At 44.4% G+C, this 27530-nt stretch overlaps 1 protein-coding gene across 1 annotated transcript; it reads right to left on the bottom strand.

Annotated features, from left to right (window-relative positions):
* Window positions 1-2862: 2862 nt before the first annotated feature.
* acsf3 (acyl-CoA synthetase family member 3) lies at window positions 2863-27196 on the bottom strand. Its single transcript, XM_037452429.2, has 10 exons — window positions 27089-27196; window positions 25946-26731; window positions 22887-23042; window positions 19499-19653; window positions 19197-19342; window positions 15703-15791; window positions 15321-15447; window positions 7194-7328; window positions 6817-6928; window positions 2863-5041 (listed from the first exon to the last, which is right to left on the bottom strand). The coding sequence occupies exons 2-10, from the start codon at window positions 26657-26659 to the stop codon at window positions 4927-4929; spliced, it is 1749 nt and encodes a 582-aa protein (XP_037308326.2). The 5' UTR covers window positions 26660-26731; window positions 27089-27196; the 3' UTR covers window positions 2863-4926.
* Window positions 27197-27530: the final 334 nt, after the last annotated feature.

Here is a 27530-nt window from a genome sequence, read left to right as displayed (position 1 = left end):
ATGGAGGAGGAGAGGCGCGGCCAGATCAATGTACAGATATTGATAGGCCCAGCCACGCGAGGAGACTACACTCCTTCTGAGCTCATTCTCTCTGCCGATGGAAAGATTAGGAATCAAGATGAACTGCTGACTAAGGTGTGTGTGTGTGTGTAGATGACAAAGGACACTAGGGATGGAGCAGGGGAGGAAGGAGTGGAGATGCGTAGCAGAGACGCGGCAGATTACCACCACGGGGCGAGTCAATAATAAATACCTCCCATTACACCGCGGAGGACCACTGCAGCAGGCCGTAGAGCATGTAGACGCCTGCTGACTCCCTGATCTAACTCAAATTACACTGATGCTCTCACACTGAGCTTCTGCGGACTGACTGCATCAAACACAGAGCCACGCAGCACAGAGCCCACGCGCCTTTCAATTGGTTTTGCAGAGAGCGCCGTGGTTGAGCGTCAGGGTTTGATCCCCGCTGAGCTCTGGATGCTTTTTTTTTTTTTAAGGCTCCCTCATTCCCTTTAAAGAGACGAGACTTGACATCCAGGTGTTTTATAGTATTTGTGGCTCTGATCATCCATCAAGCCAATCGATCACTCTCCCAGCAGCTTTTATTAATGATCTTGTCAGGCAGCGCGCTCTCGGGTGCCGCCGCTTGTCCAGGATGATAGATCATTAGCTAGTCCGCCTGCTATTTATTCTCTCATGACCTTGTCTCCCTCCATTGTTGAGGGGGCCGAGTTATGAGAGCTAGAACATGATAATTCACTATTGATTCTGAATTTTCCAGTTTTTTCAACGCAAAAAGTTTATTTTTTAGCTGAGATAGTTTGCAAAGACCCAGGCAGTTGTGGAAGGAGTTTTAAAAATCATATTTAACGTTAATGGTCATACTTTTATTTTGGGTTTGTACTAAAAACATGTGGAAATGGTTAAAAAAAACTTTTTACTGTTTACTTCCTGTCTGATATACCTGTATTAACCCATTATAGCAGCTGTCTCTCTGAAACCTCTGCTGACAAAACTCTGTCTGCTTTAATTAGCACGAGAGAAAAATGGATTCACTGATGTGTGTTTGTATGTGTGTGTACTGTATACTCAGGGTGTCCCTGGGGCTGGAGAGCCTGTCATCCTCCCATCACTCCCCTCTCTACCCACGTACATCCATAAAGCCTGTCATGTTAATCAAGTAGCTGCGGGCCCGGAGCCTTTTGTGATTGTCAAAAGAGTGCACATGGTAATGTTTGACTGTATAATTGAAGCCTGATTCTTCCGTTTGTGGCTGCGATGTACAACACAGCGGCAGTGTGTAAGTACGGCCACGAATTCAGAGACAACTGTGTTTCTGTGGCTCATTACTTCAGCCTGACCTGTTTACTATGCAGTCGGTGTTCAAAGAGAAGAGGGAGGAACTTCTCTCTCCTCCAGACTCCTAGATGATGGATGGCTTTCATGTTGGCAGCCGACTGACGGGCAGGCCGAGCCCTCTGTGGAGTCAGAGCGACAGAGGATGAGCTTCAAAGCTACGCGAAGAATGCAAATCCTCAGAGTACAAGCAGCATATTACTATAGTGCTGACCTCTCTGCCTTGGCTGCTTTGTGACGTTTAAATGTGACCATAAAGTAAGCTACAGTTCAGCAAGCTGGTGTTTTTCTCAGGGCAGTACCAAAGCTGTCTGTGAAAAACAAAAAAAGAATCACATATTTAAGTTCCTCGTCATCAATCTTCCAACTCAAGTATTTCCTTAGCATGACACAGTTTTTTGGGTGTGGTCAGCAGGCTCCTGTTGCACCTGTAACCAAACACAACCGTGATGTCATCGTGTAGTGAAGCAGGGAAACCACAGGGGCTCAGCCAGTGTTCAGTTGCTCTTTAATTGCTCTCATCCTGAAGCCCTTTGTCAGCGCCCCCCCCCCCCCCCCCCCTTTGTTTAGAAAATATCCAGAAAGTTCATACTGTCGCCCTGTTAATAACTTGATTGATTGTACATAGGTCTCTGTCAGCACGTTGACAAAGTTGCATGCTGTCTGTCTTCCACGAGGTGTATGCCGAGAGGAAAATGAATGGATGATTGAATGAGCTGGCATTCAATCAGAGCGCTGGATGTAATAAAAAAAAAAAAATCTCACTTTGAAATCCAATACTGTTTCAATCTGTTGTTAGCTGGTGATGCCAGCTGGCTCCTGTTGTAACCTGATCTGACCACCGTTGGAAAACGAAGCTACACCAATCTAGAAGAGTCAAATATTATCTTGCAGGCAGACTGACAACCAAAGTAAAACCTGTGACAAAGACAAAAACCCACCAAAACCAACGTAAAGTCTCCCCTCTCGTTCATGTCCTTACATCGCCTACTACTGTCAACCCTTCTACATGAACCCAATCGCTCCAAGTGTCTCAAAGACATAAACAACCTCACCGGTATCCCCCATAACGCAGCCTTCAGGACCCTTGGGCCCAATAAGCAGCCATCTGCAGACAACCTCCCTCACCATGCTCCAGCAAACACAGGACGGGACTGTTTCAATGTGTGTGTGTGTGTGTGAGAGAGAGAGGCGGATGTAGTTCAAGGGCACGAGTACTCCATCAGGCTCGAGTCCAGGGAATATCCACCAGCTCCCCCTCCCCTCCCCCCCCGTTGTGCACCAGAGAGGCACTGGAACCCGTCCTCAGTGCCACCCCCTCACCCCCAAACACACACACTTACAGTAGAGTGTGTACCTATTACCGCACAACAGCTCTGCGCTCTTCGGTTGTTGACCTTGTGCTGCTGGCTGCAGCCTCCCGCCCAGTGGCCCCCGGCCAGCTCCCGGGTCTTGCGTGGGTGGTTGGGTGGGGCGGCAGGCGGGGGGGGGGGGGTTCGGGGCCACTGAAGCCGTCCTCTGGTGCTCTTGCAGCTCTGCCTGCTCATCCATCGTAGCCTGCCAGCCCACAGATCGATAGCTGTGCTCTCTTAATCAGGTCTCTGGTGACTGTGGGCGGACACGTGTGGGTGTGTGTGTGTGTGTGTGTGTGTGAGAACGGGTCGTATCGTCTGGAGGTTACACTTGTGTTTCTCTCCATCTCCGGCTCTCTGGCCGGTCATCACGACTGTTTATCTCAACCGTATTTTGGCGCTTTCAGGCTTCATCTGCAAGTCCTTTGGGTGTCACCTCGCTTAAAACCCTACGCCGACTTTCTTCAACATCTTTACTTCTGTCGTCCATCTCTCTTCTATCAACTTTCTTAAAGCTCGCTTTGGTTAAGGCTTCAATTTCTCTCAGGGTTCTGCTGCGTGCGTTTGCTCCTCTGTGGCTTTTCTTATCTCCTCGCACACGCTCTGCCCCCTCTGGCGGCGTGCCAGGGCTCATTCAAAGAGACGTCTTCACAGTCAAGTTGGTCGTGGTGCTGCTGCAATCTGTTTTGGCTTGTGATGAAGACAGAAGAGGTGAAGTGTTGGAGAAATGGCGATGAGAGGTGAGAAGAGCGAGAGGGTAAGTCAGATGCAGTGCAGGGCATCCAGCTGTGGTGTTGTGCCTTGCTAGAGAAATCCACCTCTGGGCTCTCATCACACCTGTGGGACCACGTGCACACACACACACACACACACACACAAACAAAAAAGCACAGCAAAAACAAGTGCGACTCCACGGTAGTTCTTGAAAAAGTAACAAACAAAAATAACACTAGTTCTTTTTTTAATTGGTCTACTTTTCAGCAAAAAGTTGTTATTTTAAGTTCCCCAGTGTGTGTGTATAATACTCAGATCAACAGTGTTTTCTCACTGATCACATTTCAGAGTTCATTTCGATTGAGCATGCTTCTCAATTCTGGTGACAAAATGTGTTCATTAGTATTCTCGCTTCAAACCACTTCCACCAGTGACATCAGAATAAGCCAATAGAAGTTCTTCACCAATAGCACTGTGTTTTAGTATTTTTCTTCAGAACAGTTGAACATCTAGTTGATAGAAAAGACACATCGCTCCAACTGAAATGGATATCGGCGTACAATCTGATCCATTAGTCTAATCTATATGTCAAGAAAAGTCATTGAGGTGTGGGCCACATTGTGTGGTGAGGTATATCAAGTGTTTTACACTACACTTATAATGTCCCTTACACAAAAGCGCATTTTAAATTTCCATGTGAATGTTTGAAATCCAAAATGCTACCGTTCTTGTGTGTGGAATATTTAAATAAGAACGAGACATCTCTGAGTCCCGTTGAGAGCTACTTATTCCTCCTTTAGGAGAGTACTATAGTTCTTTCAATGTTTAAGCATGATGCCTTGTAGAAAGATAGCAGAGGGCAAATGCATCATACTAATTATTAGTACTTAGATCGTTGTCATATTAGTATCTAACATGGATAAGGTGGTTAGTACACAGGAAATCAAGTCAAACTAAAGAAAACATTTTTTTTTCCCTCTTATACTTATTATTTTGCTTTCCAAGAACGGTCTTACTACCATCTATTTCCTTTGTAGTGTCCATAAAGACTGCATAACCATTTCCATGATTTATTTCAACTTTTGTCATGTCTCTAGTGTGCTCAACCTACTTTGATTCATGCAGCACTGTGCGACATTATTACAATTACAAACCCTACAAAAATGGGTCAATTTAAGTTGCATAACAATTAACAGTACATGACGTACATCATCTTATGACGATATGTCTGTCACATCCACATTGGTTTTAAATTTGAACCACCAACATTTAATTTTGAGGCCATTTCAGATGATTTTGATTAGTTGGGATCACATTTTGTGTCCTCTCGGCAGAGTTCTCGCTCATATTGTCTCAAAAAATCACATGTCAAAGGGATGATTTCCAGAACTAAATTATGCAATAAGCGCTAAACAATGCTCAACATAACATCATTTTTTTTCCATTACTGCGTTTCCCCTGTATTTGATCGAGCTGGGACGAGGCGTAGATCTGAAGTTGCCAGTCATGGGAACAAGTGGCGCAGCAGGTCCTTCTTGTTGACCTTGCCCATCTGATTCCTTGGCATCTTCTCCACCAGCACCAGGCCTGTGGGGATGGTGTAGGGTGCCATGTGCTCCCTGCAATAAACACTGATGTTAATACGCTAAAGATTGTTCACTGGAGAAAGAGAGATAAACACAGACGAGCTCTCACAAAGACAACAACACTGATCAGTGTGCACACAGGGATCGGTGTATGCACACGCACACAAGTGCAACAACAAAGAAAAACAGAAAACAATTGCAAAACAAAGGCTAGCCCTGTGGCAGAGTGGTGGAGATAAGAAAAGAAATGTCCTTCATACACTCTGCAGCTCTCCTCCTTAACATCCCCAATTCGCCTTCCAGACACAGATGATTCCCTTCTCATACAAAACAATTTAATCACTGCGAGATGAAATAATAAAAAAGAAAAACAGAAGACTGTGATAATTAAAAGTGTTTTTTTTCCCCCGCTACCGAGTGCAGGGTTGTTACGTCAAGTCTTGAAGCCTGGAGCTTTTCTATTATCTTCTAACCTAGTTTGTTTTTTTGTTTGATTATGCCTGACTGTGTGTGTGTGTGTGTGTGTGTGTGTTCCTGCATGCATGCTTGTAGTGAAAGTGATCAAAATGACTCACACTGCTGCCATCAAACACTCCTTTCAGCAGAGGACTCTGTGAATTAAATGTGAGCGAGTATACTTGCATACACACACGTCTCTGTGTGTGCTTGCTTGTGTGTGTGTGTCCAAAGCGGTGTGGGGTGCAGAGGGTGTGATATAGATTCAGACTGACAGTTGAAGCCAGGGCACTGAAGAGTGAGCATCCATCTACTTGTTTATGTCTCATTTTATCTCCCTCTCCCCCCCCCCCCCTGCTCCCTGGCCTCAGCAGTGGGCTGTGTGCTGGCACTGCCTGTCTGCTGGCTGCCCCCCTGGCTGCAAACACTGTGTGTGAGGTTGTCTGTGTGTGTGTGTGCGTGCGTGTGTTAACCCGGGTCACAAGCAGTAGTAGTAAGCCACCATGCTGGACCAGCCGGCCACAGCAGTAGGATCTAGAACGTCCTGCACCATATGGGGCCCACAGTCGGGACCGACAGACACACAAACAATGATATAGTTGGGGAGTAAAGAAAAGGGAAAAAGATGAGCGTTTGTGCTTTCAGTCACTCTAAAGCGAAGCGGTGCCTGTCCCCACCGACTGTGACTGATAGACAAAATAAACTCTACTGACATTTAGAAAGGGCAGAAATGAAAGTCTGTTTGCACGTAAGGCAAAGTCTCTCGTAACAACCATTTGTTTGCTTCCTCGGCGTCTTCCTCTTTCTTATCGTCGGCCCTTGCCTTCAGCTCCCCTCATTAGTCCCTCTCCGGACCCGTTTCCCCTTCATATTGATCTGCCGACTGGCCGGTTGCTGGGCATGCGAGTGCTGAACTGCAGGGCCTCTGCATTACGAGCCTTCATTTGTTTACCACAAGACTGACAAAGAGCTGTGGAAATCGTCCTCTTAAATCAGCGTAATAAGATTTAACCAAGACAGGACCAGCAAGTCAGCACTCCTTTGTGATAATGGCACATGGTAATCTTTTTGCTTTTTGATTTCATGTTGGTAGATTGGTTATTCAAGTCATTTTCTTTACCTCAAATGGAGGAAGGTTTTTTTTTTGCAATGCTTTTTCTATAAAGAAAAACCTAAAACAAAGGATACTAGTTTATTCATTATATATAAAAATACACATAAATGTATATTAAACTTTGCCATGCAGTTTGTTTGTTCTGAATAAGTTTACACACAATAAGAGTAAAACTGAATCAGCGAGCTAACCAACAGCCACTAATAAAGACAGTTTGTGTAGCTTAAAGTCACAGTACCTTGCCCAGGTCTTCAGCTCTGGAAGGGTCATAGTCTGCCCATACTTTAGCTGCACCACTGCAGTGACCTTTTGACCCCAAGTGGCATCCGGAGCCCCGATCACGGCCACATCTGCAAGGTTACAAATCACACAGCCACCGAACATTCAGCAGGATTTTAAGAGGGCATAATAACTTGGGTTAAAAGCTCAAACGTGTATGTTGTAGCGGTTGTTAACGCGCACATCAGATGGACAGTGCAGGAGTCCGCGTCCTGTTTCTAGATACATCTTTTCATTTTAGGGAACAGGTCAAGAGAACTGTCTTGAGGAACTGTCAAAGGCGTGTAAGTGTGGACCGACATCTATCTCGAGCCTAAAGCTGCACAGCACTCATACCTATGATGTCCGGATGGGCCAGTAGGTGACGCTCCACCTCGAGTGCACTGATCTTATAGCCACCACTCTTGATGATGTCAACGCTGGTGCGGCCCATGATCCAATACACACCGTCTTTGTAGACTGCGGTATCTCCTAAAAGACACCACCAAGGGAGGACAGGGGCAGCACAAATGAATCAAAAGGAAAACAATTCAAACGGTAGTAACAAATGTAATTGATTACAATTAATGCTGATCCAAGCGTAATAGCATGTTTGCATTTGTGTAGTAAACTTGTTTTAATAAATGCTGCATGTAAACATGTGTGTGTGTGCTTGAGACAGAGAGGGTCAGACTGTAGTGGATGGATGGGTGTTTTTAGGATCCCCACATCATCCTTCAGACACACACACACACACACACACCCATACAAGGTGTCTGGGGGACAGGTGTGGGGGAGGATGAGTACAGTACATGGGATGAGGGGCTCAGCTGGGCTTGGGGATGACGAGCAGAGGAAATGGGTCAGTATGGATGAGTGGAGAGAGACAGAGGGGGAGAAAAATGGACAGAGGAAAAGAACAGAGACAGGAAAAGCAGGTACAGGAAGGAGTCCGTTTGGATTATTACAGGTGGTACGTCCACAGCTGGGACCAAGGAGGGAATAGATCTGTGTGTGTGTGTGTGTGTGTGTGAGAGGAGGTTCAGCGGACACTGTAGTGAAGGGTTGGACTGGCAGGACAGCGAAGGTCAGGCATAGGGGATGTAGCTGGAGTTCTGATTACAGACCCTCTTCAGACATATAATATGCAATCATTTGAAATATAAGAGATTTACAGAGGTTAATGACGTTGAGCAACATTAAGAACATTGTGCAAGGAGATGAAATTAATAGAAAAATATAAAGTACACAGTCCAAACTGGTAAAATACAATGTTGTGACATCTTCTCACTTAACCATTGTGTTTAAAAATATAATAGGCTGTACAGAAGCCCCGCTAAGAGCATCTCCCCCAGGTTAAGATGTGTGTGTTTGCACAACACTAGAGCAGGAAAACGTTCACCTTAAACGTCAATAACAGAAAGGACTGTCCCTCCCTCTCTTAAAATCAACACAATGAAGCATATTAGAGGAAGAATCAATTTTTGCTGGTGGTCTCTGGTTTTCTGCCATCCTCCACTTGTCCTCTACTTCATCATTTAATCTAATTTCACATTCCCTAGTGCGACCCTGTATGTATCCGTCCATTTTAACCCACTTTCTCAGTGTCAGCCAGACCCACACAGCTACCCTTTTGTCAGTGATGTTTTGATGCCGTCCTTGCCCTGCATTTTCCTCGGCTCACCATCTCTGGAGCATCACACCTCGCGTTTCCTCCTCTCCACCTATCTTCGCTGTCTCGTCCTCCCCCTCTTGCCTCTTCGCTTCAGCATCAATAGAGGGCCCATCTGTTCCCATACATCACGCACTTCATTTCAGTTTATTAGCTGGGATAAATCATAAATATTTCATTATATATCACGGGCGGCTGTCGCCTGCACACCGACAATTTATCACCGCTGCCCTCTCTGCCGGCTTTCAACGGCAGCTATAAGCTTTCCAGTCTATTAAACAAGATTGATACAGTGTGTAAATTTAGATATTGGGAATTTCTTCACAGACCACTGCTCCGCACTGATGGGCCTGGGTAACAGGGGAGGAGAGGGAACGGGAGGGAGAGTAGAGGCACGGAGCAGAGATACTTGCCTGGGTGTTAACATCACTAACAGTAGTTTAAAATAAACCGTATTACCAAACTGGTTCCATGTAGCTCCCTCTCAGCTAGATATTTGTGGGAGAAAATAGCAGTTTACATGAATATTGATAACCTGTTGTGTGTACCGTTGATCTGAAACTAATAAATCTCTTGATTTGCTTGCAAATATTAATGTGTAAGAAGGAAGCAGCGTAACTGAAGCAATGTTTGACAAAAGGGTTGAGAAAAAAACACTTGAGACGACGTACTTGAATTGAGTTTGAAGTACTTCTACAGGACTCCGTGACCTTGTCTCTTTGAGGAGGAGGAAATAACGAGGGGAAGAACAGGATGTTTGGAGAGAGGCACAAGTGGGAAAAGTGATTGCAGAACACAGACTGATAAGAAAGAAGGGCGGCAGAGAGATTGTTGGGAACTGTGTTACTAGGACACACACATACATCCACACACGCTTGTACACATACAATTCACATGTGTACACACAGTACATACACACACACACACACACACACACTACTTCAGGCATCAGAGCCTCTCTGCCATTATGTGTTATGGCGTAAGAGGCAGATAGGGCCGAATGGCTTTCTTAATTAAAACGATAAGAAGCCTAATTGCACTGGGCTTTCATTTCATTCTGAGGCATTAAAGAAGGTGGAGGCACAGTGTGGGGAAAAAAAACAGAAATAAAAAAACAGTTGCTAGCTGAAGGATGGAGGGCAGAGAAAATTTCCATTGTGCTTTTTTTCCAGAGAAGATGAAAATTATATTAACAGGCTCGATACAAATAATTTAAAGTCATTAATGATTATTTTCTAAACAGGAGGAACATTGTGCACAGAAGTGTGTTATGAACAGTGTTTAAAATTCTAGCCACAGCAATTTTTCAGACTAACACGAAATTGCCTTCAGAGAGAAGTCTGTTGGAGCGCGACATTTTAACATCTTAGCAGAACTCTAGTGATTGGCCTTCGGTCTTGCTGACACCTCTCGGGTTACTCAAAGAAGTCGACAGCGGTGTCCTTCTGCACAATTTCAATGAGACACCAAAGCTATTACATTAAATAAAGTAGAGTAAACAGGATACATATGAATGGTCTGTAGTTGGGGGGGGGGGGGGGGGGGGGGGGAGCTGGTTGTAAAGGTAACTAAAGATGTAAGAGCAAAATGCATCATAAAACATGCCTTGCCTGCACAACGGAGAAATACAAGATTTTACTGTACCTGAAAAGTAATATATAACCAATTTGTAAGTACCAAAGAATTCAATCTCATTCTCATTGTGTATTTGCTATTACGTTTCATGTTATGAGAGGCCGTGGGCTCTTTGCCCATCAAGCAGCAGCCCCTCATGAGCCGAGCTGCAGGGAAGCAGCACGGAACCATTTCTGTTGCCTCAGACAATGTGAACTATGATTTGAAACTATTCAGAAATAGATGTATGGATTATTCTCCAGGCCTTGCTCATACAATCAATGCTGTCATTAATTGATTTCTAAATGAGTGCGAATATGTGCCCCGGCAAAAATGTGTTGTGATGGTCTTGGTCGACTGTTTAAGAACCAGACGCACACGTAGTCCGGACACGTTCCTTTGCACAGACAAAGAGTGCGTGTGAGAAAAGGGCAGCGTGTGACATATGACAAAGGTCAACGTTACAAAAACACTTCAGCCTGTGCGCCACCAGCGTCGCTGCTGGAGGTGTCGGGGAAGGAGAACTGGAATTGTACAAAAACATTTTTTTTTAAATGTTTTTTTGTTTGTTGAAGTGACAGAAGCCACGTATTAAGACCTTCAAGCAGTAGCCCGTGAATGTGACTGAAATAAATAAAGTGTGGTTAACGTGTTTGGGGCTGCGTGTGATTTCAGTCTGATCTTATTCTCGCCATCATGCAGTAGAAGTTTGTGTGACCCTGGAGGTCGGCTGGCATGTCTTTGAATTGCAGACAAAATGTGATCAAATTAAAACCAATTTTCCAGATTACACACACACACACACACACACACAAATAAAGAAACACATACTAGAGTTGTCATGAAAGAGTGGTATCACAGTGCGCTGCTTTGTTGAGCATTAATTAAGCTCAGCACTGATGTTGTACTTCATTTATTAGTTAATTTAACATGCTATAGTGTTGCAAAGTAAATCATCTTGTTAAACGATTGGTGGTTATATTCATTCATACATTACAGAAATGGTCCCGGCTGGCAAACTAAACATTGAATTCAAATATTAGTTTTCTTTCTCCTGCAGAGATGCGACTCCTCCTGCGTGTTTATCCATGTCTCTGCACTGGGAGCGTTGGAGTATCAAAGCGAGCCCGGCGAGGAGAGGCTTCTGAAGGTACGAGTGGAGTCGCCGCGCTTGAAAAGACCCGAACGCTCGCACGGCGAGTGTCCTCCATCGTCACAGTGGAGAGGTCTGTGAGAGGTCTCGATGCGAGATGTGCCGCTTCTCAGAGTGACTGTAAACACTTAACATATATGAATATTAATGTTCCACATTAAAGCCCTGATGCCGAGATGGAGGAGTTAATTAGGATAAATAACAGACAGTCAAGCAGTGAAATCTCAGCTCTGACGTTATTTATCATCCTTAACTTTTGTCACAGCTCCTTTTTTTGTAATTAATATTGTACAAGAAAGCACTTTGCACTTGGATGACTGATCTAATTTGTTCAATATAACGCCATTAAAGGGGCTTGAATTGCTTTTGTATTCGTGTGGCTGATTGTATTCCTTGCTCGGGTGCCTCTCCAGCAGCAGATAACAAGTTGAACTTGAGGATTGATGTCTGTCTGAGATGTGGCATGTTCATCAAGCCCTACTTAACTGCCGTCCTTCTCTGCCCTAAATCACACCAATCTCATAGTCAACCGACACACAGCGGTTTACACAGAAATCAGTCCTGCATTTGTTAGTGAACCACATATTAAATATCATATTAGTTTTGCCTTTGCAAAGGGTAAATACTAGTTTCACCGCCTACAAAAATTGTACTGTTTTTGTTTTTTGCAAGAAAATGTACAGAGATCAAAGTGGCAGCTTCTTCACCAGCTCACCAAACCCTCCTATGAGGCCAGCGGCTCACTGCGTGGCACAATGAAGCGGTGTTTCACTACATGCACCTGCGATGAACCCCGGACCACCGCGTGCACACACCTGGGCTCGAGATGTTCCTGGGGAGGCTGCTTTGAAATTAGTCCCGTCTGCGTGGGGCGTTGGTGGATCCCACAGGAGCGCTGACATTGGCGCGAGGAGGACACAGTGTGACTGGAGGTTAAATATGATATTGGGACGGAGGCGGGGGGGGAGAGGAGAGCGCAGCTCGGAGCCTTTCAGCGACAAAGCACAAATGACCGGTGGTGGCTCCGCGGGATACGAGCCGCACTTCTGTTTGTCCGCCCGCCCGTCCTCGGAGAATTTACCCCCAAGCTCACCTTTGCAGCCGGGGTTACATCTCTCTCAGCACGCACACACACACACATGCACGCGCACACACATTAAAAGGGTCAGACTGAGATGCAGCTACACACAGTGCGTTAATGGCTTTAGTTGCAACAGAACAGAATAACATTTTACCACAATTATTGCCAATTGTGATTGTTAAAGGATCCTGTTGGCTCACACAAGTAGGTTGTGCAGCAACAAGGAAATACGAGTATGAACCTGAGGTACAAGGACCTCAAAAAATGCCTTTCAACCATGTCGTTTTTTGACTCTGAGCATGAGTCTCGCAAAGTTAATCACAATCAAATGAATAATTAAAGACCAGACAAAGCAGGGTTAACACACACACACACACACACACACATTCCGCTAAATTGCTAATGCCTTCGCTTACTTCTCTTCCCACAAGTCATTCATTTATGCATTCATACATATATTTATGGTTAATTTCAGTACATCATAATTCATTCCGGGTACCGGGTATCTCTTTGTTGGAAGGTCTACAACGCCGATATCAGTTCATCTCATGCTCTTTCCTCACCTCTGTTGCTCCCAACTTGAAGTTTTTCCAACGTGTACATCAACTCCAAACAACAAAAGCCCTCGCTGTCTGCCGCTCCGGACAGCAGACAGGCGGCCACAAAAAGAGCGCTCAAAGAGGGGCAGAGGGGATCAACGTTGGGGAAGATGAGTGGAAAGAGAGCGCGCTCACGAGAAGGTGACAGCTAGCCTATAGAGCTGCCACTCAAGCTGCCCCCGCTGGCACCGGAGAAGACACCTCAGGCCAGCTGAGAACTCATCGATCGAAGCACTCACGCTCTTCTTCACTTCTGATGCTCCCCTTTATCCTCTCTCCCTTTGTCTCCTGTTTGCATTGGCCTGTCACTCTCCCCCTCTATACTGTATTTACTTCTCAGAATCTTCCACTTTGTGTCATCCCCACGTCACAAACAACTGCAATGGATTTTAAACCATTTTGGTTTTGCAGCTAAATGCATTTCTGCTGTCTGGCCAAACAGGCTGTGAAGCTAGTAGCCTGAAATGGTGCATTTAATCCAGCTTTGGATAAGTGGGAAGAATTTTATTTTATGTGCATTTCCATCAACCGGCATTTTAGTGCAAATGCCAAGGACATAATACATTGAAAGTATTTTACTTTGCTGATATGCAAATGTGGATGATAGATAGAATAAAGAAAACAATTAATGATTTACATGAAGCATCCACTCAAGCTTCAAAGAAAGACAAAATGATCAGATCAGTGAGCAGCGATTAGCAGACGGTAGCTTTCCTCAAAAGGAATTTACTCTCCAGTTGAAGAGAAACTGGTCTCGCTGAAGAGTGAAGATGCAATAAAGGTCTGGAAATGTATTTTTTAAACAATCTCTAATAATTCATATTAAACCTACAAATAACATACCTGCCAACATTACTTCTGTTGAACTATAACTTTGCTCATCCGGTAGACATTCCATACAGTAATTATAATCACCAGAAAACTCCCCACCATGTTGGCACCGCGCTCACAGCTCACAGTGACAAAAGATGACCAAGACTTAGGAAAACATACCATTTGGGGTGCAGGTTTGAGACGGAGTGTAAATTCAGTTTTCTAGAAACATTATGCTCGATGTTGGACGAAAGGAAAATTCAATAGAAACCAATGTTAACGCTGTGCTTACTTACTAGAAATACCAACGAGTTCTGGCTTGTGCTTCAATTAAAACCATTAAAAAAGTAAAATTAAATTTAAAATAAAATTAAAAGTGCATTGTCGAGGAAAACGTTCACTTTTGGTACCCTGTACGCCAAAAAAACCTCCTGCGATTTCACATTGATGCGTGTGCGAGAGTTTAATGATACTTTACTATTGAGTAGACCATGCAGGTGTTTGTGAGTTTGTGTGTGTGTGGGGGGACTGGTCTGTGGGGAGCTGATTGCGTGGCTCTCATTATGTGGCCTGTGGCTGTAATGGAGTGTGACAGCAGCGTGCTGTGCTCTGGATCTCTGTCCTTCCAGCCTGCAAAGCCAATTAAACACACAGTGCCCTGCTCTCCCACTGCCTCACCCAGCATCGCTCTCCATCACTCGCTCCTTCCTTGCTTGCCTCTATTCAACCCCAACACCTCGTCCTCCTCCACCACCACTCCGTCCACTCTCTCTGGGCCCTTCAATGCTGTCCTTTGTAGTTGACTCTCTCCAACTCAGCCCCCGACATGGTTCTAGCTCTTTCCTAACTCTTGGGCTTCTGGCCTTGTATTTCCTGTTGTCTACACAACAATCGAAAGCTCCAACCGCTTCTGCCTCCCCTTCTGTGTCCCAGAGCCTCCCCCTGTGCAAAACTAACGCCTGTCTCCCTGTGGCTTTGCAGTGAAGCAGAGCTCCTTTTTGGGGGGGGGGGGGGGGGGAGAGGAGGGGTGGGGGCAGAGAGAGAATTTCTGGGCTGCAGGGAGAGAAAGATGACAGCTTCCCTGTGTACTGCCATTCACACATTAAAGGAGAGAGGGGGGATGTGGGAGGGGGGCAATACTTGGTTTCTCAAGACCCAGAGCAGTCACAACCACTTAGGAGGAAAAATTGCCCTGTAGCACCAAAAACACACACAATCCATTTATCACTCTCTCATAGTCCCCCCAAAAATCCTTGCACGCACACACTTGCACGCACAGTTCAGTTCCTGAGTGTGAGTGTGTGTGTGTGTGCCTACTAGACTGGCTTCCTGGTTTCTAAGTGTTTAAAATCAGGCTCCCTAAAAGTGCAGCCTGTACCAAAGATGAAGAAGCCTTTTGACATATTTCCTCCTCGTGTGAATCCCTCTGACAGCACGACCCATGTTGATGAAATTGCTGGCAGGCCTCACTCCCTCCAAGGGAACGAGTGTGAAGCCATGCACGGCGTTGAGGCGGGTGAGTAGAGAGAAAGGAAGAGGAAGAGCTTGCTACCTGTTTTGAACCAGCCGTCATCAGTGAAAGACTCTGTGGTTTCCTGAGGTTTGTTCCAGTACTCCTTGAAGACAGACGGACCTCGAACTAGGAGCTCCCCGTTTTTCCCTTCCAGACCTTGATGTACCTGCGAGACAAAGGGAGAGACCAAGAGGTTTGAGTGCACTGTCCACCTGATGCGGTAGCCAGCGGGGCAATAAATGCTGACCAGCATGCAGTTATGAAAGCATGCCGACGACTTTACATTGGACATAAGTAAGCCAGCTTTTATGGTGAAGTGCAAGGTTTGAAATTCTAAATCACTCACACTGGTTCACATGCCGTCTTGTTTTTTTATTCACCGTCTGCCGATAAAACGGCTTGGAAATCGTTAATTTCTTACCTTAGTCTCGCGGTGATTTCCCTCAACAATTGTTGTGTTATTCATCACAATCCGGACTTCAACACTGGGAAGGGGCAACCCTACGGCTCCTGTCAAAGGAAGACGCAAAAATCATACACAAAGAAACCCATGAGTATAAAGGGATGGTTACGGAACACTTTTGTGTCACATTTCCAGATCGAGTGATGAGCACAGAGTGTGATGCAGGTCATAAATGGTCACTAAATGCTTGTAAGACACCAAACTGAAAGCCACCTCTCCCAGTCACTACAAGTCAGGTGACTTCAATGGGGATTTCTGAGGCGGATACCAGACTCAGGACACACAGTGAGATTTTGACGTGAAGTATTAGGTCTTTTCAGAAATCGTCTGTAGCATTAAGTCAACCCATAACGCGCGATATAACTCAACACACACAAGGCCAATTCTCCAATGTCTCATGCGGTTTCTGACTGTGAAGTAGAATTCCGCCCTTCAGTGCAGACTTCCGCTGAGTGCTTCACAATGCCTGTTATTGCACCACAGCCGCATAAAATGTTATAATTGAGCTGACAAATTATGAAATATAGTAGGGACTGAGTGGCAAAACTATTCAGAACTGTGAGCTGCAGTAATGTTTAAGGGAAACTATGATTAAACAGTGTGTGAAAAATCTTTTTACAAATTGAAAATCCCCACATGTACTGACACCACCTGCAGCCATTATTTTGTGTGTGTGTGTGTGTGTGTGTGAACTCAGCAGTAAAGCAATTATAGCAAAGAGTGCAGTGGGGATGCACAAGGAAGAACTTAGTGCTCTTAGTGGGCTCTGTGTGTGTGTGTGTGTGTGTGTGTGTGTGCAGGCCTGCCTTGAGGCTATTATGTCATTTCACAGACCACTGCTCGCCCAATAAAGAGCAGGTCAGGTCCTGATTAAAGAGTGATTCCCTCACTTCGTATTGATTGTATCCACTCCAGTCCTGATTGGCACTGTCTATCAAACACCATCACTCGCTCTCAGTCCGGCAGGAAAAAACAACTGAACTCTTAGAAGCAAGGGGGCCGCTTAGAAGCAGGATGACAAACAAGCTTGTGTCAGAAGGTTAGACAAGCAGCCAAGTTAAAATTAACTGCTTTATTCTGTGACAACAAGGTTGTTTTAGACATAAAGGTGGCTCTGATATCTTATTTTCATGAGAACTGCTGGTTGGACATTCCAATAGATTTAAAAGGAAGACCCCCCCCATGGCGGCAATTCACTGTCAAAATTCGAGAGTGCAAATAAGGTTCATGCACGCACGTAAATTAAACATCCGTTCTGGCGCGGAAATGGGCTTCTATAGTTCTGTGAATGCATAACTTCAGCCAATCCAAAGACGGGGTTTGTAACCAATTGAGCCCGCTCACTGTCAAAAAGAACAACATCGAGCTCGCAGAAAACACCTTCGAGCGCGAGGAGAGATGACTTTTGCTCTCGAGGCCACCTTTTGCTTGTGGATGTTTAACTTACGTGCGCGCATGAACCTTGATTTGCCGCCATACCCCCCCCTCCCCCCCCCCCACCAGGCCCATGCCTGTCCCAAATCACATTTTCACAATCACATTTGTTGGCTGATTTATTGTGTCATAGATTATTGTGGTAAACTTTATAATTGTTAATTAAACAGCATTTAACTCCACAGCTATAATGATAATATAATAAGTGCATCTTTTAAAATAGCAATGAACTTTTAATTCTTAAGAAAATGGAGACATTTTAATTGGAATGTGAGTTATTAAGCAGTTCAAAATAATGCTAGAGTTCTCTATGTTCTCGAGCTAAGGTCATTAGCCATGAGAATCATGGACAAAACTTAAAAACTAACGAACAGAAGTGAGGCTGGGTAAATAAGGAAAAAACTCTCATCTCAGAGCTTCGTGTCCCCTTTTCTTCTGAGCGGCTGAAGAGCAGTACACAGAGTAATCTCGCTCGAGTACTTCAGCCAAAACGCTTCCATCTACAAAATGACAAAACCACCCTTGTCTCCCTCAATGGCGTGGCCAAAAACAATTTAAGGGTTTCTTTCAAGGAATCTCTCCTCCCGTCTACATCCTCCTCCAACATCATTCTTTTTCATCTCACATCAGGGGCATTCGGGTCTCAATGATTCAACAAGATGGAGCGCTACTTTGAAGAGTACAGGCAGTATATACTACATGCGACATGCTCTACGGCAAAAGGTCTATGTGGAGTGGAGAAGGAAACGACAAAAAGGTCCAGATCAGATTGTCCGACAGTTATTCTTAAATAAAGACGTAGAGCTTTGGCTTGATGACATCAGGGGGTAAACAACACATGTTATGTTATCCATGTTGTCCATGTCCTAACCCTAACCCCTTAAAAAAAAGCGGAAAAGCTTTAAGACAACTATCAAAAAGAGGAGAGGGGTAGCTGAGAAAGAAAGTCATGAGATGAAAAGAACACAGATGAACTAAACTACATATAGTCGACAAGGGCTACATGACCTAGAAAGCCTCACTGCTGTTCATCTATAATGCTCCAAAAACGGTTGGCTGCACAATGAAATCGGGCCATTCAGATGCCCTAAATGGGGAAGAAAAATATGAATACAATTGCTGTCATTAAATGCAAAATAAGAGCTATTCAGTGGGTAGAGCGCGGAATATAAAAGTAAAGAAAGCAAGTGTGTGTGTGCGTGCGTGTGTGTGCGCACTCCACTGGGTTGACTCCACTCCTCTGCTCTTCTGAGAGGATTTCCAGAGGTTGCTATTGATCCATTTTAACCTACATAAAAACAAGACGAGAACACACTGACGCAAACAGGCACAGGCTGGTGCCGGCATACACTCGCACCTATGCCCACATGCGCAGAGTGAAGTGGAAACATCAATAGAACCACAGACACTCTTAATAATCACCAGAGAGGAATCAAACAAAGGCTGATCAGTTTATGCCTAACATTACCTGACAAATAAACAACACAATTCCCAAACAAAACAGCGGATGCAGGATTACCCAATCCACCGGCACGCTAATTAGCGTTACCTGCAAGAGGAAGAGTTGTCTGGGGAGAGGGACGGTAAGAAGATGTTGGGGGGGGGGGGAGAGAGAGGAGGGCAGGACTAGACAGGAGAAGAAAGCAACCACCATCGGTCTGACCTCATTTCCAGACATTGCCTTTGTTTTTGCACGTGTGAGGGAGGTGTCGTTGGGATCGTGGGGTTTTACCTGACATCACAGCAGAGAAAACTGCCAACGATCAAAACACGACACGTGAAGCCCGAAGTGCTGAATGAGACTGGCGAGGGATTTGAAATAGAAGCAGAAACGTTTGAGAGGTACGTGATAAACAGAAAGGAAAGTGCGTGGTCACAACAACAGCTTGGTTTCCCCGGTTAAAAGTGCAGAATAATCCATGAAAGTTAGCTGAATTAAATCAGTTGCCATTGCATCTCATTTGTAAACGCAGGCAGTAAGGAAAACATTTTTTTGGTTGGTGGGTGAACTAATCTACCTGGGACGCGTGGGCCCTTCAGAGGATTGGAGAGGGCCATGCCGATCTCGGTCATGCCGTAACGCTCCAGCAGCGTGTGTCCTGTAATCTCCTCCCAGCGCTGCAGAGTGGGAAGAGGGAGAGCAGCAGAGCCCGAAACCATCAGCCTAGAAAGAGAGAGAGAGAAGGGTGCATTAAGATTTTTGCATTTTTTCTATATCCATTGAACAAATTATTAGTTGTGTTGTCACAACAAGATACAAACATGCATCCGGATATACATCAACCAACGAGTAAGCTGCCTGCCGCTGAACGGCCGGTACCTGATCCTCTCTTTGCAGACTGCTTTGACAAAGTCCTTGACGTGAGGCTGAGTGAAGTGCTGATCGTAGTACTGGATCAGCTTAGAGTAGATGGTTGGCACGGCCATGAACACGTTAACCACGGGCTCTTTGGAGTTCAACAGCATCTCCCACACCTGGGACACACAGAGAAGTACAACATATGAGTGAAGAGGCAGGGGAAGATAAGGAAAGGTGAAAAGGAAATATATAACATATCTAGCGGATGGGGCCATGCAAACTGAATGATTGCATCCAGACTCATTTGATAGGCGAGTGCGAAAGTGCCGCTTTATTCTTTTATTTGATGTAAATAGCAGAGAAAGGTCCGGACAGGGGTCTATTATTGAACCTGTCAACGCGATGCTAAAGAAAAGACAAGAAAAATGATTTGTAGATTTGTAAAGGTCAGAAGGAGAAAAACAGCGGACCGCCGTGGGGACGGTTCTCTGTACAGCTGCTTTGGACCAATGTGATTGTTGACAGTAACTGGAGGAGCCCCTCGTACGCTTTAAACACACAGGCTTCAATGTGCATGAGCATACATTGTGAACTACTGTCATGCTTGTATAAATATCAAATAAACTCACTTATTCAAGGACAAAGCTATTTTACCACACACACACACACACACACACAATGGGACGACATCATGAATTAAGCAGAGGTGAACGACAGCTTCTCCCCCCTGGGAGGCAAACGCTCCTCCCCTGTCTGTCTCCCCTTCCCCTCCCTTCTCCGTCTACTTATCCCTTGCTTCTTTTTCTCTCATTCTACCTCCAGTCCCCAAGTGCTTCTTTTTCATTCCCCACCATCATCTCTGACCCCACAGCTTCCCTTCATCTGTCTTTCTTTCCTCCACACTTTGCTTCCTATCTCACATTCACTTAGCTTCTCTCTCCATTTCGTAATTTCCTGCTTCGCTGCCTCTGCTCTCTCTGATACACCTCGACACATACTCGCTGACAGAGAGATGCAGTCTCTCCCTTCATCAATCTCACCTCCAGTAGCACCATATCCTTCTTAATATGCCGGCAATTTCTAAACTCTTCCTTCCTCTCCTCTTCTGAGTCAACTTACTGAAGACTCCCCTGATCAATTATCTATGTAACTTCTCTCACCTCCTCTGCACCTAATAAACAAACATAACCGAAAGACGGAAATTGAGCTGAGAAGACACATATATTTATTTATATAAATCATTATATATCAAATATGATTACAAGTAGATATAAAAATGGAAAGGCGTTCACAGGTCACCTGTCCACATACAGAATAGAACTTTGTGCAGAGACGGATTATTAAGCGAGCCCCGACTCCTCTGCGTAGTGTCTATCAAGTGCAGTGGAGCGCTTCCACCAAGTCCAGTCTGGAGGGGAGAGGAAGGCAATTTATGTCCATCAAAGAGTTGAACTCCACCCAGGGGACAGGATGTGATGCGAGCAGACGGCCTGCATCCTAAACAACTGTATGGTCTACTCGAGGCTCAGCATGGGACTCCAAAACAATTGTTAATTCTACCTGAGATGGACTGGATGATGAACGTCCAACAGTCTGCAGCACTGAGTGTCGAAAACGGTCAGATATCAAAAGTTGGCATTGACTCTTGGTAAGATGTTATTAAATTCTATATCATTGGATCCGGAGTTTCCTTTGATCAGCTACAGTTTGGCTCATTTCACACAAGAAATGTATTTTACATCAACTGATCCATTAAACAATCACATTTTTGGGTCAACAACATTATGCTTTGAACTAAATGTGTGATTGCTAACATGCTGATATTTTCACAGGCTCAATGTGCATCATGTTCAACAGTTTAGTTTAACTTATTAGCATACTTACACCTGCTAATTAGCACTCAACAGAAAAAAGGGCTGTAGCTGATGCCATCAGCTTGCATGCATTTGATACATAACATCTAACATTTGAACCAAAGAGCTGGACAAATTGAAATGTTGAACTAATGTAAATGATAAAGAGTAGGTGATTACAATTGATTCTGACAGGGTACGGCAATGTCAGCACCAAAAATTCACTTCTTCATGTTGGTGCTATAGAATCAGTCGGGGGGTTGTTGGGATTTGTATGAATCTAGTATTGTAAAGCTATTTCACTGGAATAATTCAACGTTATGCTGCTGTTTGCATGGTGGGAGAAGTGAGGGGATTCCCAAAAAAAGTAATGTGTGATGTTTTCTTTAGCAAATCTTCAAATGATAAGAACCGTCAGGTTTGAGTTCATAAGTAGCACCTCACCCATCCGTAAATAAAATACCTTCATCTGGTAGGACACAATGAATTGATGCTTTATCCCTCCCTTAAAAAAAGAGAATCTTGTCAATGTCTGTTAATGGTTGTTTTAGTCATGGTTGATCAAATATAACCGTTGTTTTGATGAATTAGTCAGTAGGGATTGAAATAAACAAAAGACAATCTGACCACTGTGAGATTATCTGCTCCCGTCAGTCCGCAGCCGCACACTTGAAATAGACATGCTGTATGTTTTATTGGATCACAATTCCCACACTGAAAATGTTTGGCACTATCTCCAGGCAAAATCGGAAAAAAAAATCAATGGCGGCCTCTGCTGCCTGGGCTACCCTCCAGGGATACGAGAGACAGCCTATCGATCACTTCATCAATGTACGGTTACTTCAGGAGGAGGAGAATAAAGCCTTTTTTCTTACGGTGAGAGGTGGGGTTTTGTGATTTAGTACACAAGGTCAGGGATAACAGCTGAATACTGATATAACAGCGGAGCAATACACATGATATATTTCATTTAAAGACCTTTCTTTTCCATCTACCTTCACTGCCGCAGAACCTGCCGTGCAATCAAAAACACACACACACATTAACAAACATGAGCCGTATGTTTTAAAGACACACACACACACACGCACACGCACACACACTCTTGGTACCCCATCTTCCCCTCCCTTCTCAGGGCCAAACAAGCAGCATCATCCTTCAATGTCAGCTCATCGATTGATCTGCTGCTTAAGCCCCTGCCGTGAGTCGGCATTGGTCAGATACAAAGCCACACAAGGCAATTCATCACTGAGCCACAAACACTTAGTTTGACAGTCAGAGAGGGAGGAGGAGCAGGAGAGATAGGAGATCAAGGGAGGAGAGAAAGAGGAAGAAGAAAAGAGGAAAGGGAAACCATGATCGAGAAAAAGCTGAATGTCTTTTTAACCTCAGGAGCACACAGAACTTCTACATAATGTATGAAATATTTCTATGCCTCGCTGTAAATGCTCTCAGTCACCTCCCGAGCCCCTCAAAAAGTCAGCGGTGTTAATGAAAAGGTGAATCGGTGAGAAAGAGTAAGAACAAGAAAGAGGGTGGCGGGTTTAAGTTGAGACCTTCTGCGGCTGGAATTCAGGCAGCATGACGCAGGTGGCGCCCACCCAGAGCGGGCACAGCAGCTTGTTAACCACGCCATGCACATGGTGGAGCGGCAAGGTGTGGAGGATGACGTCATCCCTGGACCACGCCCACTCTGAAACCAGACACTGGACCTGAGGGTGAGGGGGGAAGCAGGGGAGGAAAGAAAAGAGAGGGAGGGAGTTCAGCGACCTCAATCATTTGCAGAAGAAACCCACCCTCACCCTGTCTGAAGTAAACAACTACAGACCTTTCTCTCTTCTTCCCTTACTCTCCAAAACTCTGGGGCGAGCTACCTTAAATCCACTCTCCTCCCATCCCCACCATTATAGCCTTCTTGACCCTCACTAGCCTGGCTTTAAGGCAGGCCGCTCAACAGAGACTGCCCTCCTTCCAGTCTCCGAGCAACCCCACGGCGCTAAAAGCAGCCTCTTTCTTCTAGAGCTTTCTGCTGCATTTGACACAGTGAACCACCAGATCCTTATTTCCTCCCTTCAGAAACTGTGTGTCTCAGGCCCCTCTAACTTAGAGAGAATCTGTGTTTGAACCTTGTCCTCTTACCACAGTGGTCTCCCAAGGCCCCGTCCTGGCTCCCCTGCTCATCTCTCTGTTGACTCCACTCACATGGCTTTTCCAACCATAGTTTTTTTTTTTCTCTCTCTCCCAGTGGATGGCCACCTCAAAATTAACCCTGACAAGACTGAACTACTTTTCCTCCCAAGAAAAAGCTCTCCCACCAGCTGTTACTCTCAGCCCCAACCCTGACTGCTTAGAACTTTAGAGTGACACTCAACTCACCCTCACTGCCAACATCACCGTGACCACATGTCCCGGGAGATACATGCTGCACAACATCTGAAGAATTTGTCTCCTTCTCACACAGGTTCCCGGTAAAAGCTATGGTCATCTCACCCGAACATTGTAACTCCCTCCTGGCAGCTCTACCTGCTGGTGCCATCCGACCTCTGCAGCTCATTCATAACGCAGCAGCTCGACTGGTCTATTGGCCAAAATTCACGCACGCTACTCTGACCCTCCGCTACCTCCACTGGTTACCGGTGGTCTCAAAACATTGGTACTGGTAAATGGCTGAATGAGCTGGCCAATGACATCGGGACAGCAGACATTCTACCAGCATACGTTTTTTTTTCTACACAAACTAAAAACACACCTCTATAGACTAAACCTTGACTAGGTAGCACTTTAGTAGCACTTAAGATGGCACTTACTTTTGGAACTTAGTAGTTTGGCTGTTCTTGAAGAAATTGTACTTTTTGATTCTCGTTGTTCTGGGTCTGTAGCCTCTTGGTTGAATGCACTTATTGTAAGTGGCTTTGGATAAAAGGGTCAGCTAAATTAAATGTAATTTGTCTTGCTTTTGTGGTGCAGTTAAGTCGTTTTTGTACCTATTTTCCTACTAAACTGCTGCATTCAAACATTCATAAGTAATTTCCTGCTGCTGCAAGAATGACTTCTGACAACCGCTGTGAAAAGTGAATTTAGTTGCAGTTGGAGAGCATAATAATAATTCCAGATCATTACAATCCAAATGTATTATTATTCCACTGAGACTACTGTTGAGGCACAACGTGGCAGCGTTCAAGCTGTGCGTGTGTTCATGTGGTGTTTTTTATGTTCGATCCATGTATTCCGGAGATAGTAGCGTGACCTATCAAGTAGTTTTGTATTGTTGTCTTTCACATTTTCACTTTTAGAATGTAGTAGTATTTGTTAATACAATTAGATTTATTTGTCAATTGTCAATTTGTCCTCGCTTTCAATATTTTTATTTTACCATTGCTCCCCTAATGGGGGAATGTGACAGTGGAGAATTGCTACATCTCTCCAACAATTTATTCCTTCCTGCCTAAAGTGCAAACTGTATTGAAAGAAAACAAAACCTCTGACGTTTATCATTCATGTTTTAAAATTATATAATTGAAGCTCCTCTGAAATAGGAGTATCTCAGTTTGTTGTCTCATCATTTAATGTGTTTAGCGGTTAGCAGGAATAGAAAAACAGCAGACTAGACAGTTCCTTTTTGATTGTTAAGGTGTTTGATTTGTCATATTTGTGCCAGTTGGTTATAAGCAATAAACAACTTTTAAAGTGTTGTTATACAAGGTTTGACTTTGTCTTGCAGAAATTGAGCCCTAATTACCTCAGGAATGAAGGATATGAATGTCTAATATCTTCTATTAACGCACCTTGTATCCTTAGACCCTTCATCCAAAACATGGGACATATTTTGTTTGCTAAAAGTCTTCCTATACATTAACATAAACTCTGGTCCAAACAGAGACAAGTGAGGCTCTGCGTTATTTCAATGAATTACATTACCTACAATATTGGACATCCAGGTCAATTTCAATTTAAAATATCCAGGAAAATCATCAGGAGATCTCTAATGGCATAAATTAGGGATTATTCCTAATTATGCCAATTAGGCACTCAAATGCAGGCGCAGGGATGTCTGAACATTTGCACTCAGAAACATGCATACATGTGTCTCCAATTGTTTGAGCTCTGGATAGTCACTCTTAAATCAAAGATACAGACAAACATGGACAGTCTGGGAAAGATAACGTACATTTAGCAAAAATAGGTTTCTGAGTGTAAGTGATGTCTGAGCTTGCTGAAGCACCAGAGCTCACCAGCAAAGAGGCATTTAGATCCCCCAAATATTCTGATGAGTATGGACATAGTATGTTACTATATTCTTCATAATAATTCTGAAAAAATAAATTTGATAAAGTCCCTTGTATACATGTGATATTAACCAGTACAAAAAAATATTATGAATGTTATTTAAATATTAGATTCTTTGTAGTGTTTTAATTTCCAGTGTTTCCCCTACCATTATAACAGTAATGAAATTACTGAAAAAGTGTGCAATTAATTTTAAAAGTTAAGAACAACTGCCCCCAAAACACACAATGTTGGATTCAAGAAAAAGTGGGATTTAGGAAAAGAATGAATCTAAAGGATGTTTTTGAATACGAGTCTAGGCTCTATATGTTTTGGAGAGAATATTTACCATGGCGTGGAGGCTGCTGTGTGTATGTAGAGCTCCCTTGGGTCTCCCTGTGGTACCACTGGTGTAGATGATCATGGCTGGTCGATCGGCCCAGTCTATGACACTCGTCTCCTTCTCTATGCGGTCGGCCACTTCTGGAGAGGCCAGGTTAGAAGTAGAGGGCAGCGTAAGACAAGGCAGCCCCAGCCTCTGTGCCAGTGGCTCAAGCGTTTCGGCATAGGGATGCCCCGCCACCAGCAGTGAACTCTGGGAGTCGCAGATGATGTACTCCAGCTCCGATTCAGGGTGATTTCGGTAGAGGGGCACTGCCGTCCCACCACTCATCCAAGTGGCCCACTGTGCCACTGTATAGGAAGCATCATTGGCACACAGGAAGGATATTCGTTTTCCTTCCAGGCTTCCAAAGTCAGACTGGAGGGCGGTGCTGATCCTATGGGCAAGAAGCAAGCTGCTGCTGTACAGCTGCTTGTAGCTGTGGCCGCCACTGCCGTCTACGATTGCAAGCCTGTCGCCAAATGCTGGCGCTTTGTTAAACACCGGCGTGTGGTTTATCCTCGATGACGGCGCTGTAGTCCATCGATGAGCCCCCCTTTGAGCCACAGCTCCCAATGGCCATGGCCTTGATGGGCTGTACGTTCTGTGTAGATTGGCTTTGCTGTGAGCTAATGTCCACTTCAGAGAGTGGCAGGCAGCAGCAACACGTCCTGACAGCATGTTTGAGATTATCGGACCCTTGGAAGTTAAAACGTCAAGACAGCACCGTCTTCAGCATGTTGTATCCGACACCTGTGAGTTAAGAGAGGAACATGTATTTCTGTCATATTTATTTTCCTTGGTAATAATAAAAAAAAAGTGGTTTTAACATTTTCCGTGATCGGCTTTTACATTTCTTAAACCACTTTGCAAAATACGTTTTAGTCACTTTCTACAAAAATGCAAAAGTTGTAGTAAAATGTAGCTGTGTGTAAACAAATAGCGCGCTCACGCGCAGCGGTTGACGTTATTTCCCGTTTAACGTTAGTAACTGACAGCGGCAGATTGAAGACAAGCCCGATACTGGCAGGACAACTATCCTTTCTGCAGCAAAGATAACGTTATATTAAAACATCTAAATAGCCCGAAAGCTTTTAGGTTTTTTTTCACCTTAAACGTAAGCCGGTAGGTCTTTTGGTGGAGGACGGTGCAGCAGCATTACTCTTCCGTTGTGAAACTACTTGCTTCAATGGTTCCGGTAAATTCGGTGACGTCACACACTGCAAAACCCAGATCCTGATCTACAAATGATATAACTAATATTATAATAAGTTGTCCAAGAACATTGTATTTTGTTAATTTACAAAATATTCCACACTGCTTTATGTTCAATTAATATAGTCTATTTTGAACATTCAACCCTTTTGATAAGTTTAAATATTACACAATGGTCTGACGCAGTCATTTTTAAGATACAAGTCAGATGTAACACAGTAATTTAAACCTACTTACTATTTTATTTACAGTCCACAGGTTCAAGATAGATTTATGGTTGATTACAAGTCTTACTCTTACATTCTGATATTCTTAACTGCTTAGTGGCTGTTGGTAA

Source organism: Pungitius pungitius, chromosome 4 (assembly GCF_949316345.1).
Source record: "Pungitius pungitius chromosome 4, fPunPun2.1, whole genome shotgun sequence".
NCBI lineage: Eukaryota > Metazoa > Chordata > Actinopteri > Perciformes > Gasterosteidae > Pungitius > Pungitius pungitius.
This window is presented reverse-complemented; position numbering and strand designations above follow the sequence as displayed.

What these genes read in the sequence shown, in the direction of transcription:
- acsf3 (XM_037452429.2), bottom strand. Translation starts at nt 26,659, where the DNA reads ATGCTGTCAGGACGTGTTGCTGCTGCCTGCCACTCTCTGAAGTGGACA. An exon ending in CTGAATTCCAGCCGCAGAAG is followed by an intron (nt 19,654 to 22,886) that starts GTCTCAACTTAA and finishes TGTGTGTCCCAG; the next exon opens with GTGTGGGAGATGCTGTTGAA. An exon ending in GAGCTGAAGACCTGGGCAAG is followed by an intron (nt 5,042 to 6,816) that starts GTACTGTGACTT and finishes TGTTTATTGCAG; the next exon opens with GGAGCACATGGCACCCTACA.